Source organism: Prunus mume, linkage group LG3, assembly GCF_029339155.1.
Source record: "Prunus mume cultivar Tortuosa linkage group LG3, ASM2933915v1, whole genome shotgun sequence".
Taxonomy (NCBI): domain Eukaryota; kingdom Viridiplantae; phylum Streptophyta; class Magnoliopsida; order Rosales; family Rosaceae; genus Prunus; species Prunus mume.
In genome coordinates, this window is record NC_142700.1 from 1,207,338 (window position 1) to 1,221,802 (window position 14,465).

The following is a 14,465-nucleotide window of genomic DNA, read 5'->3' on the forward strand; positions in this document are numbered from 1 at the left end:
TGGTACTGAATTATGCACAATGGACCAACTCAACTTCTGTCATAATAGGAGTTTTCATGTGCTTCATTTCTTATTGTCGTTCTTGTTGGCCATCTTGGTTCAGAATTTCAGCCCGGTCCTAGCCAATTATTCAGAACTGTATAATGAGACCAATCAATGCATGGGATATAAATTCGCACGATTGGTATTATGATTATGGGGGTGTTTTTGGCTTGTATTTTATCATCCTATAGGTTCCCAGAAATAGTACATTTTGTTTATTACAGTACTTGAATGGTATGGACGCCGAGCCGAAAGCATACGCCTCTCGTGTAAAACGATTATAAATCTTTTTCCCCCTAACCTAAATATTAAATAGTGCAGCAAGGGGTGTAGCTTTTTTCATTTTCCCTTTGACAAAATCTTCTAGTCTTGGTTGAACTCTTGTCATGGACAAAGGATGGGACGATTCGATCAAGATCCTCCTTCCCAAAAATAAATGGAGTTTGCTAAAAGAAAGTAAGTAGGTGTTGGACCAACCATGAGTTAATTTAATCCCTGCAGGGCCTGCATAAATTTCCAATATTTATACACTATATAAGTCATTTGGACTTGCTCCGAATATAGCCAGTGTTGTTGTTCTAAATTTAGAGGCAGAGAGTGATCAAGACGAGAAAATCGATCGAGCATGGAGAACATGGACAGCGATCAGCGCAATGAAGCCTTGTTACAATCCGAAGAAGCTTCAGCAAGAGGGCCTATAAGTTCAGCACTGGAAGATATACTAACCAACCCTGATCTCTCATATTTCCAGCGCCTTAGGCAGGCTTCTTGGCGCGAAATTAAGACCCTCTTCTACCTCGCAGCTCCGGCGGTGGGGAATTACGTGCTCAGCAACATCACTGCAGTAGCCACCCTCATCTTCTGTGGCCAACTTGGCAATCTTGAATTTGCTGGTGCCTCTCTAGGGAACACTGGAGTCGCTGTCTTTGCTTACGGCCTTATGGTAATATTTGTCACCAGTAACGTACACGTCTACTTATTGTTTCATATTTTTATGCACAAATTTTGTGATCCTAGAATTATAATTTCGATCGATAACACGTGCAATATATATGCACAGCTTGGAATGGGAAGTGCAGTGGAGACATTGTGTGGCCAAGCATTTGGAGCAAATAAGAACGAAATGCTGGGTGTATATTTGCAGCGAGCAACAATTCTTCTCACGGCAACAGCAATCCCAGTGATGTTCATCTACATCTTCTCCAAGCAAATCTTGATCGGACTAGGCGAAACGGAGAGCATAGCATCTGCAGGAGCACTCTTCGTCTATGGCCTAATTCCACAGCTCTTTGCCCTGGCTTTCAATTTTCCCTTACAAAAATTCTTACAAGCTCAGAGCATAGTGTGGCCTAGCGCCTGCATATCTGGCGTTACAGTTGTGGTTCACGTGGCACTTAGTTGGGTGGTGGTGTACAAATTAGGGTGGGGTTTGCTGGGTGCATCTTTGGTTTTGAGCTTGTCTTGGTGGATCATGGTGGTGGCCCAGTTAATGTACATCTTGGTGAGCCCAAGGTGCAAATATACCTGGACTGGGTTTAGCTCACAGGCTTTTTCTGGGCTCTGGGAGTTTCTGAAGTTATCCACTGCATCCGCGGTCATGCTGTGCCTTGAGACTTGGTACTTTCAGATTTTGGTTTTGATCGCTGGGTTGCTTAAGAATGCTGAGATTGCCCTGGACGCACTCTCTGTTTGGTAAGACGAAACTCAAAAACCCTTTGTAGTTCAAGTGGTTAAGAACAGTTACTGCTACATTTGAGGTCCTATGTTCGAATCCCCCTCCCCATTATCGCTCGTATCAACAAATTCATACTTTTTGCTTATGTGTTTTTTGTTGTTGTTTAATTATTGGTACACTAAAGAGTATGTGTAACTGAGTTTATGCAGCATGGCTGTATCTGGATGGGTGTTCATGATCTCGGTTGGGTTCAATGCTGCAGCAAGGTCAGATGCTTATTCATATGTAATTAATACAACTATGGACTAATTATTAATTAATGAAATTAATTAGTGTGTGGTTTAATTAATGTGAAAAAAACAGTATAAGGGTGAGCAATGAGGTTGGTGCTGGGCATCCAAAATCAGCATCATTTGCAGTGGTGGTTGTAACTACAAGCTCCTTAATCATCTCCTTAATCCTTGCCATAATCATACTTGCACTCCGCCGTTACCTCAGCTATATATTCACTGAGGGCTCCACTGTTTCTAATGCCGTCGCTGAACTTTCTCCTTTCTTGGCTTGTACTCTTTTACTTAACGGCATCCAACCTGTTTTGTCTGGTAATTAAGAACTATATGTTTGGATAATTAAGTTAATTAATACGAAAGATGCATGTTCATTAATTCTTAATTGAATTTGTTTTTGAATTAATTAAGGGGTGGCTGTTGGGTGTGGATGGCAAGCAATCGTGGCATGGATTAACATAGGATGTTACTACATCATTGGTATCCCATTGGGTTGTGTTCTCGGCTTCAAGCTCGACTTGGGAACTAAGGTACTAATTTAGGATAGCGATTTTAACACTCGTTTTTCTTAATCATTTGCAGTTCAAAACTGAATAATTCACACTTTGGAGTGTTAAAATCACTAGCCATGAATTTATTTACTTAAATTTGGGACTAACCTTTTTTTTTTCTTTCCCCATTGCATCTGTAGGGAATATGGTCGGGAATGTTGGCGGGCACTTTTATTCAAACTCTTATACTCTGTTGGATCACATTCCGGACTGACTGGAATAAAGAGGTAACGTTGGCAAACTAGTATTTCAATTTGATTTTTCCCTTCCAATAAGTTAATCATACAATCATATCCATATAAATATAATTTGGAGGTGTATCAAGCATCAAATGTAATTTTTTTTTTTCAGGTTGCGAAATCAAAGATTCGTATGGATGAATGGGAAGAAAAGAAAGAGCCTCTTCTCAATGAATAGACCCAAGTTTAGGAAACTTGGGACAAAACTATCGTTTAAAAAAAATAACTTTGTTTGTCGGAGGGGCAATTGACATGCCTTGTCTTTTTATATAATATCTTCAGTAACACTGGGCTTCGGTTTTTCTTTTGTCACATTAATATTGTATGAGAAATTCTAATTCATCATCTTACTCTTTCGACGCCTAAGCTAAACTCGAGTACTTTTTTGAATAAGTTTTAACCCACCACCTCCTACATGCACAACATTTTCCACATCAAGTAAATAAAAGTGACATCGATCGACGAAGAAAGACGTTTCCCATTGAATGAAAAAACCAAGCTAACGAAACAATTGAAATCAACATTTAACAGAAACTTGTTTATATAACCAATTTGAATTCATAGTTATTGGGGTTTTCTTCTTGTGTGTCCCCATTCCCCTTCCCATTGTGCTTGAAAGTTGAAAATGACTCCACAACTCTAGTTTGAGAAGTGGAATTAAAAGTAGATAAACTGCCCACTCTTATATTGAAGGTACACCAGAAGTTTGTACTCAAGCTCCACTGTGATAATGGCCATGTAAAATAGATAAGTGCTCTGCACAAACACACACAGACCTCTTGGTCCACCTGCAGCATCACCTTCCATTCCATTTCATTCCCACCTAATAAATTGCCATCTTCTTATCTACTACTACATACACACACCACACCCAAACAAGGCAACCATACAAATCATTGACTTCTATTACTCCGGGCTTTCCAGAATTCTGTATTCTCATTCATACTCTCAACTCAATCATAAATTGCATCATGTTCAGTTGACAGCAACTTTTTATTATTTTTATAATACATACGTTGTTTGGGGACGGACAAATAGAGTATAAGACTTGCGATCATGTGAATAAATGTTCTTAATCACTTTTTAGTTACAATATCGCTTAGCAACAAGTTTAATAAACCAAAATTCCTTTTGCGCTGCTGGGATCGATCAAGTAAAGGGATTTACTAGTTGGTTGTTACAAAGAACAATTGATTGAGTCTTCTTCGTTTTCTTTTGGTTTCATCGTTTTGTGGGGGCAGATGTAGCCAAATCACATGCACGACTCTGTATGTACTTCAACAACAAACCTTCCGTTACTGTAGGATTCAAAAGCGAACCTTATTATAGCCACCACCGAATGCTGTCCTAAACTAAAACAAACAAATTAGATGTGCATGCGCGCTTGACCCTAATTACAATATAACCTTAATCTCTCACATGCGTAATAGCTTAGCAAATCCAAGTAATGACCAGATCAATGATTCCTTAACTACGTGGACAACCAGAAAATTAAAATCGTATATATTTTTCTTCTCCAGCACTATGTTAATCGAGTGCAAAAATTAATATTTCCATCGACATGACGTTATTATTATAAAATTATTATTATTAAAGCAAAGCAAAGCAAATGAGTGGTATGCCTTTGATTTGATTTGTCAATAAGAAAAAGCAAAGATTATCTTTACATTTAGTAAAAACACAACAGCCACATTTCAAAAGAGGATATATTAAGGTGGCCGATATATTTGACCCAAACGAGAAAGAAACCCAGAGAGGCACAAACGCCACTCGAGAAGTAGATGTGACACACCATATCCATGTTGCTTTTATTTATTTACATGTAACGCTCAATTAAGTAAAATTTGTTTGTTTTTTTTCTTTTTATTAACATCTGGCAAAGGATTTTCCATTCCATAACTGTCTCTAAGATTTTGAGGGCCCTGTGCGAAACTTAAATTGGAGCCTTACTACTATAATTTTTTTTTTTGCCATACCTTAATGTCATAAAACAACGTTTTCATCGATATCAACATTCTCATTATGCTCAACATTACCCATTCATCCATATTGTTGTCAGTAGCTTGCAATTCCTCAACATTATCTTCTTCTTGTTCATTGGAAACCTTTTAATCAATTGTAGCATGTGATTTTAACAAGGAATCTATCTAGAGCTCCTCTTTGAGGTTGAGTCAATTCCTTGATTTTTCTTTTTCTAAGTCGTTTTGTATATCTAGAAATGTATTTTCTAGTATGTGGCATGTTTAAATTACAAAGAAAAATTCTAAAATCCTATAACCCAGCCAACCAAAAATAGAGAAATTTTCTAAAAACTATTATATAACCAATCATCAACATGATAATAATTTAAAAAAAATAAGTCATGTAATAAATAGATTGAAATTTAGATACATAGATTTGAATTGAGATTTGATTGAATATCACTATGCGATGATGAATCTCAAACCCGGGCCTTCCGTTAAAGGATATGTGTTGGAAAGCCAATTCTGCCACACACACTTTTGTGCCAACATATATGTAGCATGCCAAAATATATATACAATTCCTATAATATATATATATATATACACAATATAAAGAATTTTTTTTAAGAGGCCCTAAAAAATCGAGAGTCCTGTGCGGTGGCTCCACTTGCACCACCACAGGACCGTATACATATATATATATATATATATATATAATCAGAGCTTATGAGCTGCTCACAGTGGAAGGCTATAGAGAGAGAGAGAGAGAGAGAGATCGGAGAGCAAGCTAGCATGGAGCCTTCTAGTGATAACGAGCTCTCTGAACCCCTCTTGCTTTCCAAATCATCTTCGATGCATATAGTGAGCCGTGAACTGGAAGACACACTAAACAACACTGAGCTCTCATACTTCCAGCGCTTCCGAACCGGCACATGGCTCGAGCTGAAGACCCTCTTCCGCCTGGCAGCTCCGGCGGTGGTGGTTTACTTGCTCAACAATGTCATATCCATGTCCACCCAAATCTTCTGTGGCCATCTTGGCAACCTTGAACTCGCTGCCTCCTCTCTTGGCAACACTGGCATTCAAGTTTTCGCCTATGGCCTCATGGTACAACTAATTAATTAATTAATTTTGCCTATGTTCTTTTATCGAATATCATGTTATGTTATTCGACTGTGAATGTTTGATGAACGATCTGACAACATAACATATTGATCAGATTGTTATGTTCCCAGGGATTAATTTGGTATAATTAGTTCATGTGTGTTTTTGGTGCAGCTTGGTATGGGTAGTGCAGTGGAGACACTCTGTGGTCAAGCCTATGGTGCACATAAGTACGACATGCTAGGCATATATATGCAGCGTTCGACAATCCTCCTCCTAGCAACTAGCATCCCACTGATGATAATTTACATCTTCTGCAAGGAAATCTTGTTAGGCCTAGGTGAATCAGCCTCCATTGCCGCCGCGGCAGCGATCTTCGTCTACGGTCTCATCCCTCAAATCTTTGCCTACGCCTGCAACTTCCCCATACAAAAGTTCCTCCAAGCCCAGAGCATAGTGTTCCCTAGCGCCTACATATCGCTGGGGGCACTGGTGGTGCACATAGTGCTAAGTTGGGTGGTGGTGTACAAATTGGGAGGGGGCCTGTTGGGCGCCGCGTTGATGTTGAGTTTTTCGTGGTGGATTATAGTGGTGGCGCAATTTGTGTACATATTGTGGACGCCAAGGTGCAAACGCACATGGAGAGGCTTTAGCATCAGGGCATTTTCTGGGCTGTGGGGTTTTTTGAAATTGTCTGTGGCATCGGCCGTCATGCTTTGCCTGGAGACTTGGTACTATCAAATTATAGTTTTGCTTGCTGGGTTGCTTAAAAATGCTGAAATTGCATTGGACGCTCTCTCTATTTGGTGAGCAAAATCAAAGCTATTGACTATAATTAATTAGTTTCCCACTTAACCTTAATGATCAGATCAGAAGCTCCACTCACTCTTGCTCTGCTTAATTAGCACCACTCACAAAAAACAACAAAAAACAAATTTGGTAGCTACTAGTCTGGTAGCTGGGCACAACAACTAGTCAATTTATTTATTTATTTATTTTTAAGCTTTGACCAAAGTCAATGTGTTATGAAACGCTCAGGAACCGTGTCTGTATTTCTTTTTACATGGTTTTCATGTGAATGAGGAGAAGACATGCTTTGCATGCTTTCTTAAGCAGTTACAGATCTTAAAGCCTGCCCTGCGTGCGTTCAAGTATTTGATGTTAGCTAGCGTAGCGTCGTAAAATACTGGTCGTCAAACTGCAAAAGGATATAAACAATGTGTGTGTGCCTGTCAGATTGTGGTCAGCTGTGTCGTTTGTATTCGTATCTATATAATTGTTTTCTTTGTATTCTTTACGTCACAGTCACATGTAAAAAGTTGGACATGCATGTATCACTATCTAATATCTAATAAAAAATATTATCCTTTAATTTATGATTGATGCAGCATGACCATAACTGGATGGGTCTTCATGATTGCTGTGGGGTTCAATGCTGCTGCAAGGTCAGTAAATTTCACAAAACACACTACATTATCGGATACAGGATAACCGTTCTTAACCACTTAAACTAGTAATTATTTGAGAACTAATGGATGAATAAATAATTATGCAGTGTGAGGATTGGGAATGAGCTTGGGGCAGGACATCCAAAATCGGCAGCATTTGCAGTGGTGGTGGTGACTTCAAGCTCCTTCATCATATCGGTGGTGTGCGCCATAATTGTGCTTGTTTTACGACATGATATAAGTTATGTGTTCACTGAGGGAGAAACAGTCTCCAATGCCGTCTCAGACCTTTCTCCGTACCTAGCCATATCTATCGTTCTCAATGGCATCCAACCTGTTTTGTCTGGTACGTGAGATTGATCAAGTTTTATCTTCGTTTTTTTGTCGGTATGTGTTGGCAGACCATAAATGTCTAATAAAGACAGAAACCAAACAGTCAACGATCTAAAAACTACGTGATGGACTTAGTAGTTGAACATCAAGATCATACGACGTAGCCCTATTTTCGATCAAAATCTGCCTCTTCTTTGTGTCGTTTTTTTGACTTTCCCATGCAATGCAATGTGCGTTTTGGAGTGTTGTTCTGGATACATATATGCCCTAATGTAGGATTCTATATTTTTGGCCAAAAATAAAAGGAGTGGCTGTTGGGTGCGGATGGCAAGCATTTGTGGCATATGTTAACGTGGGATGTTACTACATCATTGGGATCCCATTGGGTTGCCTTCTTGGATTCAAGTTCGATTTCGGAGCTCAGGTGATAATACTATTTTCCTATTTTTAGCACTTTAATTATATATATTGTTTGTGGTTTTATGTATAATTAATTGTACGTTTGTTTTAATTTTGTCAGGGAATATGGACTGGCATGATAGGAGGCACTTTTATACAGACAATCATCTTGGTGTGGGTCACATATCGGACTGACTGGAACAAAGAGGTTAGCCTAATCTATAACAATTAACTACTTTAATCTCACTGTCAATTGGACAATTATATTTAAAATAACGTTAAATAATTGTTCGCAGGTTGAAAAAGCACAGAGTCGTTTGAACACTTACGAGGACAAGAAGGAGCCCCATGATGAAGTGCTGACCAGTTAGTCGAGTTTGGCGTTGCCCAGTTTTCAACTTGCTCTTTTCTTTTTAATTTTTTTCTGGCGGACGTCGGGGAGGTTACATGAGTTTTGCTTGCTTTTTACGTGCATGGAAAGTTTTGCATTGTTGTAATGTGTTGTTAATGAACTAATAATAATGTTCCTTTCCTTGATTAGGAAGGAACAGTAAGTAAGTCCGCCTTCTTTAAATTAGTCTTAATTGATAACGCTTAGTGTTCCCTTTAGTTTTCTTTTTTTTAAAAAAAATATTTTAAAATTGATGAGGAGGAGAAAGGGTCTTTTGCCTTAGGGTTTATTCTGGGTTTATTTTGTGGTTGGTCTGTTTCTTTGTCTTAGGCTGCTCTCATCTTGTCATTTTGGGCCAACCTCCATGAATTGTTACTTGAAGCCTTTTAGTAATTTCTACTGCAATGTGTGTCACATTGCAAAAGAAAACCTCTAGGACACGCGTACGTAGGTGCAAACAAGTCAAAGTAAAAGCTATCGCGAACAACAGAGGTAAGAAGACAGCTGTTTTTCCATAACATAGAAAGAGAAATCGAGTGCCCTAAGGTAGATAAATCATGCGCCACAAAAGTCGCCTCATGAAACACATGTGTTGTTAACGAACATCTTCACAAAAGAAGCTAGGAAAAGGAGATAAGAAAGGGAGCTAAGATGAGCAATATCCTGTGATCGTTTGATGCATGATTTATTTTAGCAGTGCGACAACCAGGCCTCATCATCAGTGCCCACTGCCCAGCAAGCAATGACAAGACACATTCAATTTGCTGTAAAATCAATTGACTTTCAGTACTTCTTTTTCCAACCAATAAAAGACAGTTGAATAAGTATAAAAATACAAATCGGATTTGCATGCGCTTAAACAGACGACCCGTCAATACTGATCTATTTTAAATATTTCAACTCATGACGAAAACAATGGTTTCTCCTCCGCTTAGAATAATTTAGAGACGGAATTTAGCTCAAAACCGCTTTTAATCAAATCAAAACTATGATAAGAAATCGAATTTTACTTCAAAGATTTGAGACAATGAGCTGTTCTATATGATTGTAATTTTGTAGGTAATTGAATTTCCACTACTTGTAATAATATAGACTATAGTAAGAGGTTTTAAGTTTGAATATTTCCTCTAATTTATATAAAATAAAATACAAAAAGATTAGCGTGATGCCCAAATAAACTTATTTCCATCCCCACATCTTGTCTAGGCTAGGTGTTGCTTTTTACTTTTCATCCGCCTGCATCATTCATCTGGGCAGCTTTCTTTCACTTTCCCAGTAGCCCGCTTTAATCATGTATTGCCTTTCACTTTCAATGTTGTTTCATTAATTCTGCCTCCCGTCCTATGGAAAAAAACCTCTTCTGTAATGGGATATCACTGTTTTGTTATTCTCGATTAATAATACAATAACACTTGCATAAGTTATTTCACGTGTTATTGTATTATTAATAAAAAAGTGTTATTCCCGTTGATAAGAGTTTCTCTCCATGCTACATTATGTACTAGCATCAGTTTCAATGAAGTACCAATTGGTATAGTCCAACTCCTAGTAAGCCCTTGTAATGTTTTCTAATTTTCTAATGTGTGGGTGAGACATTTTCATATTCACATTTTCACATGCCACTACATGTTTGGCGAATTTTCAAACCTAGTATATGGACAATATATAGTGAGTGACGTGGAGCGTATGTAGGATGAAGCCATTGGGCTTTCACATGTGAACAAACCTATTCTGATGTCATGAAGGAAGTTGAGGTGCCATCCAAAATCCGACAAAAAAATATAAAAAAATCCCACATCGTGTCGAAAACAAATTTGTTCTCTTACATGGGGCCTTGTCGTTTAGTATAATTTCTCCTCATTATTATTCCTTCCAAACACCCATTTCCCCGATATATCAAATTTTGGCAGATACCACAAACACCTTTATTGTAGTTGTAAGTCCAATATGGTCAATGATCAAGACCAACTCCGCCAACCCATCTTAGACTCCGAACCCGACTCAACAGCACCCGAAGCTTCCAACCATGGCGATGGCTTGGAGTCTCCACTTGAGAAGGTGCTATCTGACACCCAACTGCCCTTCTTCAAGAGACTCCGCTCGGCCACATGGATTGAACTCAATCTCCTCTTTCGCCTTGCAGCCCCTGCCGTCTTGGTTTATGTCGTTAACAACTCCATGTCACTTTCCACCCGTGTCTTCGCCGGCCACCTCGGCAACCTTGAGCTCGCCGCCGCCTCCCTCGGCAACAGCGGCATCCAACTCTTCGCCTACGGCCTCATGGTACACGTCCCACAACCTTAACTCTTGTTATGTTTCACTCTGTCAACTAAGAGTTGACGTGTCACATTGTTATGTTGTCATTCTTATCTTTTGCCGTCTGTGTGGCTCTTGTCTCATGCAGTTAGGCATGGGAAGTGCGGTGGAGACTCTATGTGGACAAGCCTACGGTGCCGAAAAATATGACATGTTAGGCATATACCTCCAAAGAGCAACCATAGTCCTAACCCTCACTGGCCTTCCACTGCTTCTCATCTTCCTCCTATCCAAACCCATCTTGATTTTATTTGGTGAGACACCAAAGCTGGCTGCATCAGCAGCCGTTTTCGTCTACGGTCTCATCCCACAAATCTTTGCCTACGCCATCAACTTCCCGATACAAAAGTTTCTTCAAGCCCAGAGAATTGTGGCCCCAAGTGCCTACATATCAGCAGCTACACTTGGAGTGCATTTAGTGCTGAGCTGGGTAGCTGTGTACAAGTTGGGCATGGGGTTGATAGGTGCGTCGTTGGTTCTGAGCTTGTCGTGGTGGATCATCGTTGTGGCTCAGTTTATTTACATCCTAAAGAGCAGTCGGTGCAAGGAGACGTGGACGGGTTTTAGTTTGCAAGCGTTTTCTGGGTTGTGGGATTTTCTGAAACTATCGGCTGCGTCGGCTGTGATGCTGTGCTTGGAAACTTGGTACTTTCAGGTACTAGTGTTGATTGCTGGGTTACTGGAGAACCCTGAGCTCGCGTTAAATTCTTTGGCCGTATGGTAAGAACAAAAATCATCTGGTGGTGATGCTAAATTAATTTTCATAGTCTACAGTAACTTCACATTTATATATAGATAGCTGGTTTGGTTAATTAGCTAGGTCAAATAAAAATATGGGTTTGACTGTGACTACCGAAATATCGAAATCATAATGATTGGTCATCATCAGCGTATTTTGTGTGAACCATACTTTTATAAGGATATCCATGAGACCTCAAGACATTATTGATCACAAAACGACACATGTCATGAGTCATTCCCCAATTTTCCTATCAGACAGGAACATATAGATATGTCTTTACTTTTTGGTTGGACTATAGATACACATGTCATCCACCCATCAATCCTACTCAGTTAAACTCTACCTTAATTTTCTTATATATTACTTAAACTAACGGCCCTGTTCTCCTAGACTCTATGGCCTAGGAATTTGTGGTCATCACCCTTAAATCTAATCCAAAGTTGGATAAAAGATTTATTTTAAATTCAAGAATGATGACCACAAACTCATGAACCCTAATTAACTATCGACACATCTCTACTACTTACGTGGGCATGCATGTATACACGTAGAAATTTATGGATTTAATCATATTGTTGGTTTCGTGGTCTTATGCATGCAGCATGGCGATATCTGGATTGTTGTTCATGGTTTCAGTCGGGTTTAATGCAGCTGCAAGGTATAATATTGGATTAATTATAAAAATAATTAAGTGTAATATTATGGATATAAAATTAACATTCAGGTAATGATATTGTATGGGAACAGTGTGAGGGTAAGCAATGAGCTAGGTGCTAGGAATCCAAAGTCAGCAGCATTCTCAGTTCTAGTGGTAACAATTGTGTCGTTAATGATTGCTGTCGTGGAAGCGGTGGTTGTGCTCTCCTTCCGTGACGTCATCAGCTACGCCTTCACCGACGGTGAAACAGTGGCCAATGCCGTCTCCCACCTCACTCCTTACTTGGCCATCACTCTTATCCTTAACGGGATTCAACCAGTCCTGTCCGGTGAGCACCCTTATCCATCCAGCTAGTCACCATCAATTTGGCATAATTAATCAGGGATCAAATTGGATTTTAATTATAGTTATATCCGATATGACATCTTTTTGGCCGGTGCAAAGACAAGACACTAGAGTGATATGTGTGAGGCTCGTGTATATAATAATATATGTAAAGACAAGACACTAGAGCGATTGAACATTCTTGACTGGTCGTTGTGATCATAAGAAGACAACATAAGTATATTTCAAAATAGTGGTCCATCCGCAGAGAATATATTTACAACACACCAAGTTAATCAACATATATATATGGTAATGAATTGAATTGTAGGGGTGGCCGTTGGATGTGGATGGCAAGCATTTGTGGCGTATGTGAATGTTGGATGCTATTACGTGCTTGGGATCCCAATAGGCTGTCTTCTTGGATTTAAGTTCGACCTTGGTGCTGAGGTAACTATATAATAATACTTGTTCCAACTTAGTATACATTGATTTTTATTTTTTTTTAATTTAATAAGAAAAATTATTTTATGCCATGTGCATGTCACGTGCCACTTAATTGGACAGGAAAATGTTGGGTTAAGGACAAACAGCATCCTTAATAATGCTGTTAAGAAGGACAAACAGCATTGGTGAAAAAAAAAATAATAAAAAAAGAAGGACAAACAGCATGAAAACTTTGTTTTGAATATGTGAAAAAAGTAATTGGAAATGAACATGCAGGGGATCTGGTCGGGGATGATAGGAGGAACATTCATGCAGACTATCATCTTACTGTGGGTAACATTTCGTACGGACTGGAACAAAGAGGTAATTGTCTTCTTTTTCCTTTTTTCGAAAATTTTCTTTCCTCTTCTTAGTTTTTTTTTGGAAAATTCTCTCCTCTTCTTAGTTTTTTTTTTTGGGGGGAAATTTTCTCCTATCCTCTTCCTCTTCTATCATGTCTTCTCCTTCTTGGGCGGCTGTGGCTCTGGATGGTTGTGGCTGCCGCTTAGTGGGTCGGTGGTTGTGGGGCGAAATGGGTGGGGTTGGTTGCTTGTTGCTTGGGCCAGGACTATTAGTCCCTTCCTCTCCGAACGGGTTTCGCTAAGAACATCTAAGGAGGTGTTTTTGATGAGTTTAGTATTAGTTAATCCCACTTAAAATTAGAACCACGTAAAACAAACATGGGATAAAATCTTAACCAAGCCAATCCAATCCAAGCTTGCACAGTGTAACAAACACCTCCTTATTGTTCTTAAAGCCTATTAGAAACCTAATTGGAACTTGAACTCACTTCGGCCTTTTGACGACTCGGCATGCATAAACTGGATTGGAATCGTGTCTAAGTCAGTATTTCTCTTCTAAAAAATAAAACCCACCAAACATGTCATTTAATCATTTGCACATGTTAATTATTTTGAGTTATATATATAATTTGAGGTATCGAATTGTTTTTAGGTGGAAACAGCCGGGAACCGTTTGAAAAAATGGGAAGACAAGAAGCTGCCTCCTCCTCTTCTGAAAAGCTGATGTGCTCAAATTTAAACAAGCTTCTCTAGTATGTTGTTGCTCGATCGGGACAACCCAACTTTATATTTTACTGAAATAATTCAGATGATCAAATACATTTGTAATGTGTTAATGAACAAATGGGAGTTCGAAATGGTGTGCAAGTCAAAATTCTTTTTCATTGAAATTGAACTAAACGTCTTCTGCAGAACTATGTCCATTTTTTGTGGGTCTGATTTTAAATTAATTAGTTGGTCAGGTCCCTAGTCCATGCTACTAGTAAATGCGCCAATCAGGTCTCGTCAGTGCCCAGCAACGCAGCAATGACAAGTCACAATCAATATGGTAGAAATCAATTGAAAATTAAGTATAAATGTTGAGTAGGTATAAAAATACAAATCGGATTTGCGTATGCATGCGCTTAAACGGACGACCCGTCACCTCAAGACTTAATGCATGATCGATAAAGCATATTTCTGCCCTTTGTATATTTTTGCAACT

General features: G+C 39.0%; 3 protein-coding genes across 4 annotated transcripts; all 3 read left to right on the plus strand.

Annotated features, from left to right (window-relative positions):
- The first annotated feature begins 103 nt into the window (after positions 1-103).
- On the plus strand, positions 104-3,106 carry LOC103324561 (protein DETOXIFICATION 40-like). The gene is made up of 7 exons (XM_089048319.1): positions 104-985; positions 1,103-1,734; positions 1,927-1,983; positions 2,081-2,319; positions 2,416-2,534; positions 2,696-2,782; positions 2,907-3,106. The coding sequence occupies exons 1-7, from the start codon at positions 668-670 to the stop codon at positions 2,970-2,972; spliced, it is 1,518 nt and encodes a 505-aa protein (XP_088904445.1). The 5' UTR covers positions 104-667; the 3' UTR covers positions 2,973-3,106.
- A 2,369-nt stretch (positions 3,107-5,475) lies between these two features.
- Positions 5,476-8,616, plus strand: LOC103324530 (protein DETOXIFICATION 40-like). The gene is made up of 7 exons (XM_008226600.2): positions 5,476-5,865; positions 6,037-6,668; positions 7,251-7,307; positions 7,418-7,656; positions 7,949-8,067; positions 8,164-8,250; positions 8,339-8,616. Exons 1-7 carry the CDS (start codon positions 5,485-5,487, stop codon positions 8,411-8,413), a joined length of 1,590 nt encoding a protein of 529 aa, XP_008224822.2. The 5' UTR covers positions 5,476-5,484; the 3' UTR covers positions 8,414-8,616.
- A 1,691-nt stretch (positions 8,617-10,307) lies between these two features.
- LOC103324528 (protein DETOXIFICATION 40-like) lies at positions 10,308-14,151 on the plus strand. Of its 2 annotated transcripts, none has more exons than XM_016792948.2 (7): positions 10,308-10,716; positions 10,838-11,469; positions 12,093-12,149; positions 12,239-12,477; positions 12,832-12,923; positions 13,197-13,283; positions 13,914-14,151. In XM_016792948.2, exons 1-7 carry the CDS (start codon positions 10,381-10,383, stop codon positions 13,983-13,985), a joined length of 1,515 nt encoding a protein of 504 aa, XP_016648434.1. In that variant the 5' UTR covers positions 10,308-10,380; the 3' UTR covers positions 13,986-14,151. The 2 variants fall into 2 exon arrangements, with proteins under 2 accessions (XP_016648434.1, XP_008224821.1); XM_008226599.3 differs by having other exon boundaries at positions 10,309-10,716; positions 12,805-12,923.
- The last annotated feature ends 314 nt before the right edge of the window (positions 14,152-14,465 follow it).

Bases quoted from the DNA above. Each gene is read 5' to 3' on its own strand.
- LOC103324561 (XM_089048319.1), top strand. From the start codon at position 668: ATGGAGAACATGGACAGCGATCAGCGCAATGAAGCCTTGTTACAATCC. The intron at 2,535-2,695 runs GTACTAATTTAG...TTGCATCTGTAG, and splicing joins AGCTCGACTTGGGAACTAAG to GGAATATGGTCGGGAATGTT. The intron at 2,783-2,906 runs GTAACGTTGGCA...TTTTTTTTTCAG, and splicing joins GGACTGACTGGAATAAAGAG to GTTGCGAAATCAAAGATTCG.
- LOC103324530 (XM_008226600.2), top strand. From the start codon at position 5,485: ATGAGCTGCTCACAGTGGAAGGCTATAGAGAGAGAGAGAGAGAGAGAG. The intron at 7,308-7,417 runs GTCAGTAAATTT...ATAATTATGCAG, and splicing joins GGGTTCAATGCTGCTGCAAG to TGTGAGGATTGGGAATGAGC. The intron at 8,068-8,163 runs GTGATAATACTA...TAATTTTGTCAG, and splicing joins AGTTCGATTTCGGAGCTCAG to GGAATATGGACTGGCATGAT.
- LOC103324528 (XM_008226599.3), top strand. From the start codon at position 10,381: ATGGTCAATGATCAAGACCAACTCCGCCAACCCATCTTAGACTCCGAA. The intron at 12,150-12,238 runs GTATAATATTGG...GTATGGGAACAG, and splicing joins GGGTTTAATGCAGCTGCAAG to TGTGAGGGTAAGCAATGAGC. The intron at 12,478-12,804 runs GTGAGCACCCTT...ATTGAATTGTAG, and splicing joins GATTCAACCAGTCCTGTCCG to GGGTGGCCGTTGGATGTGGA.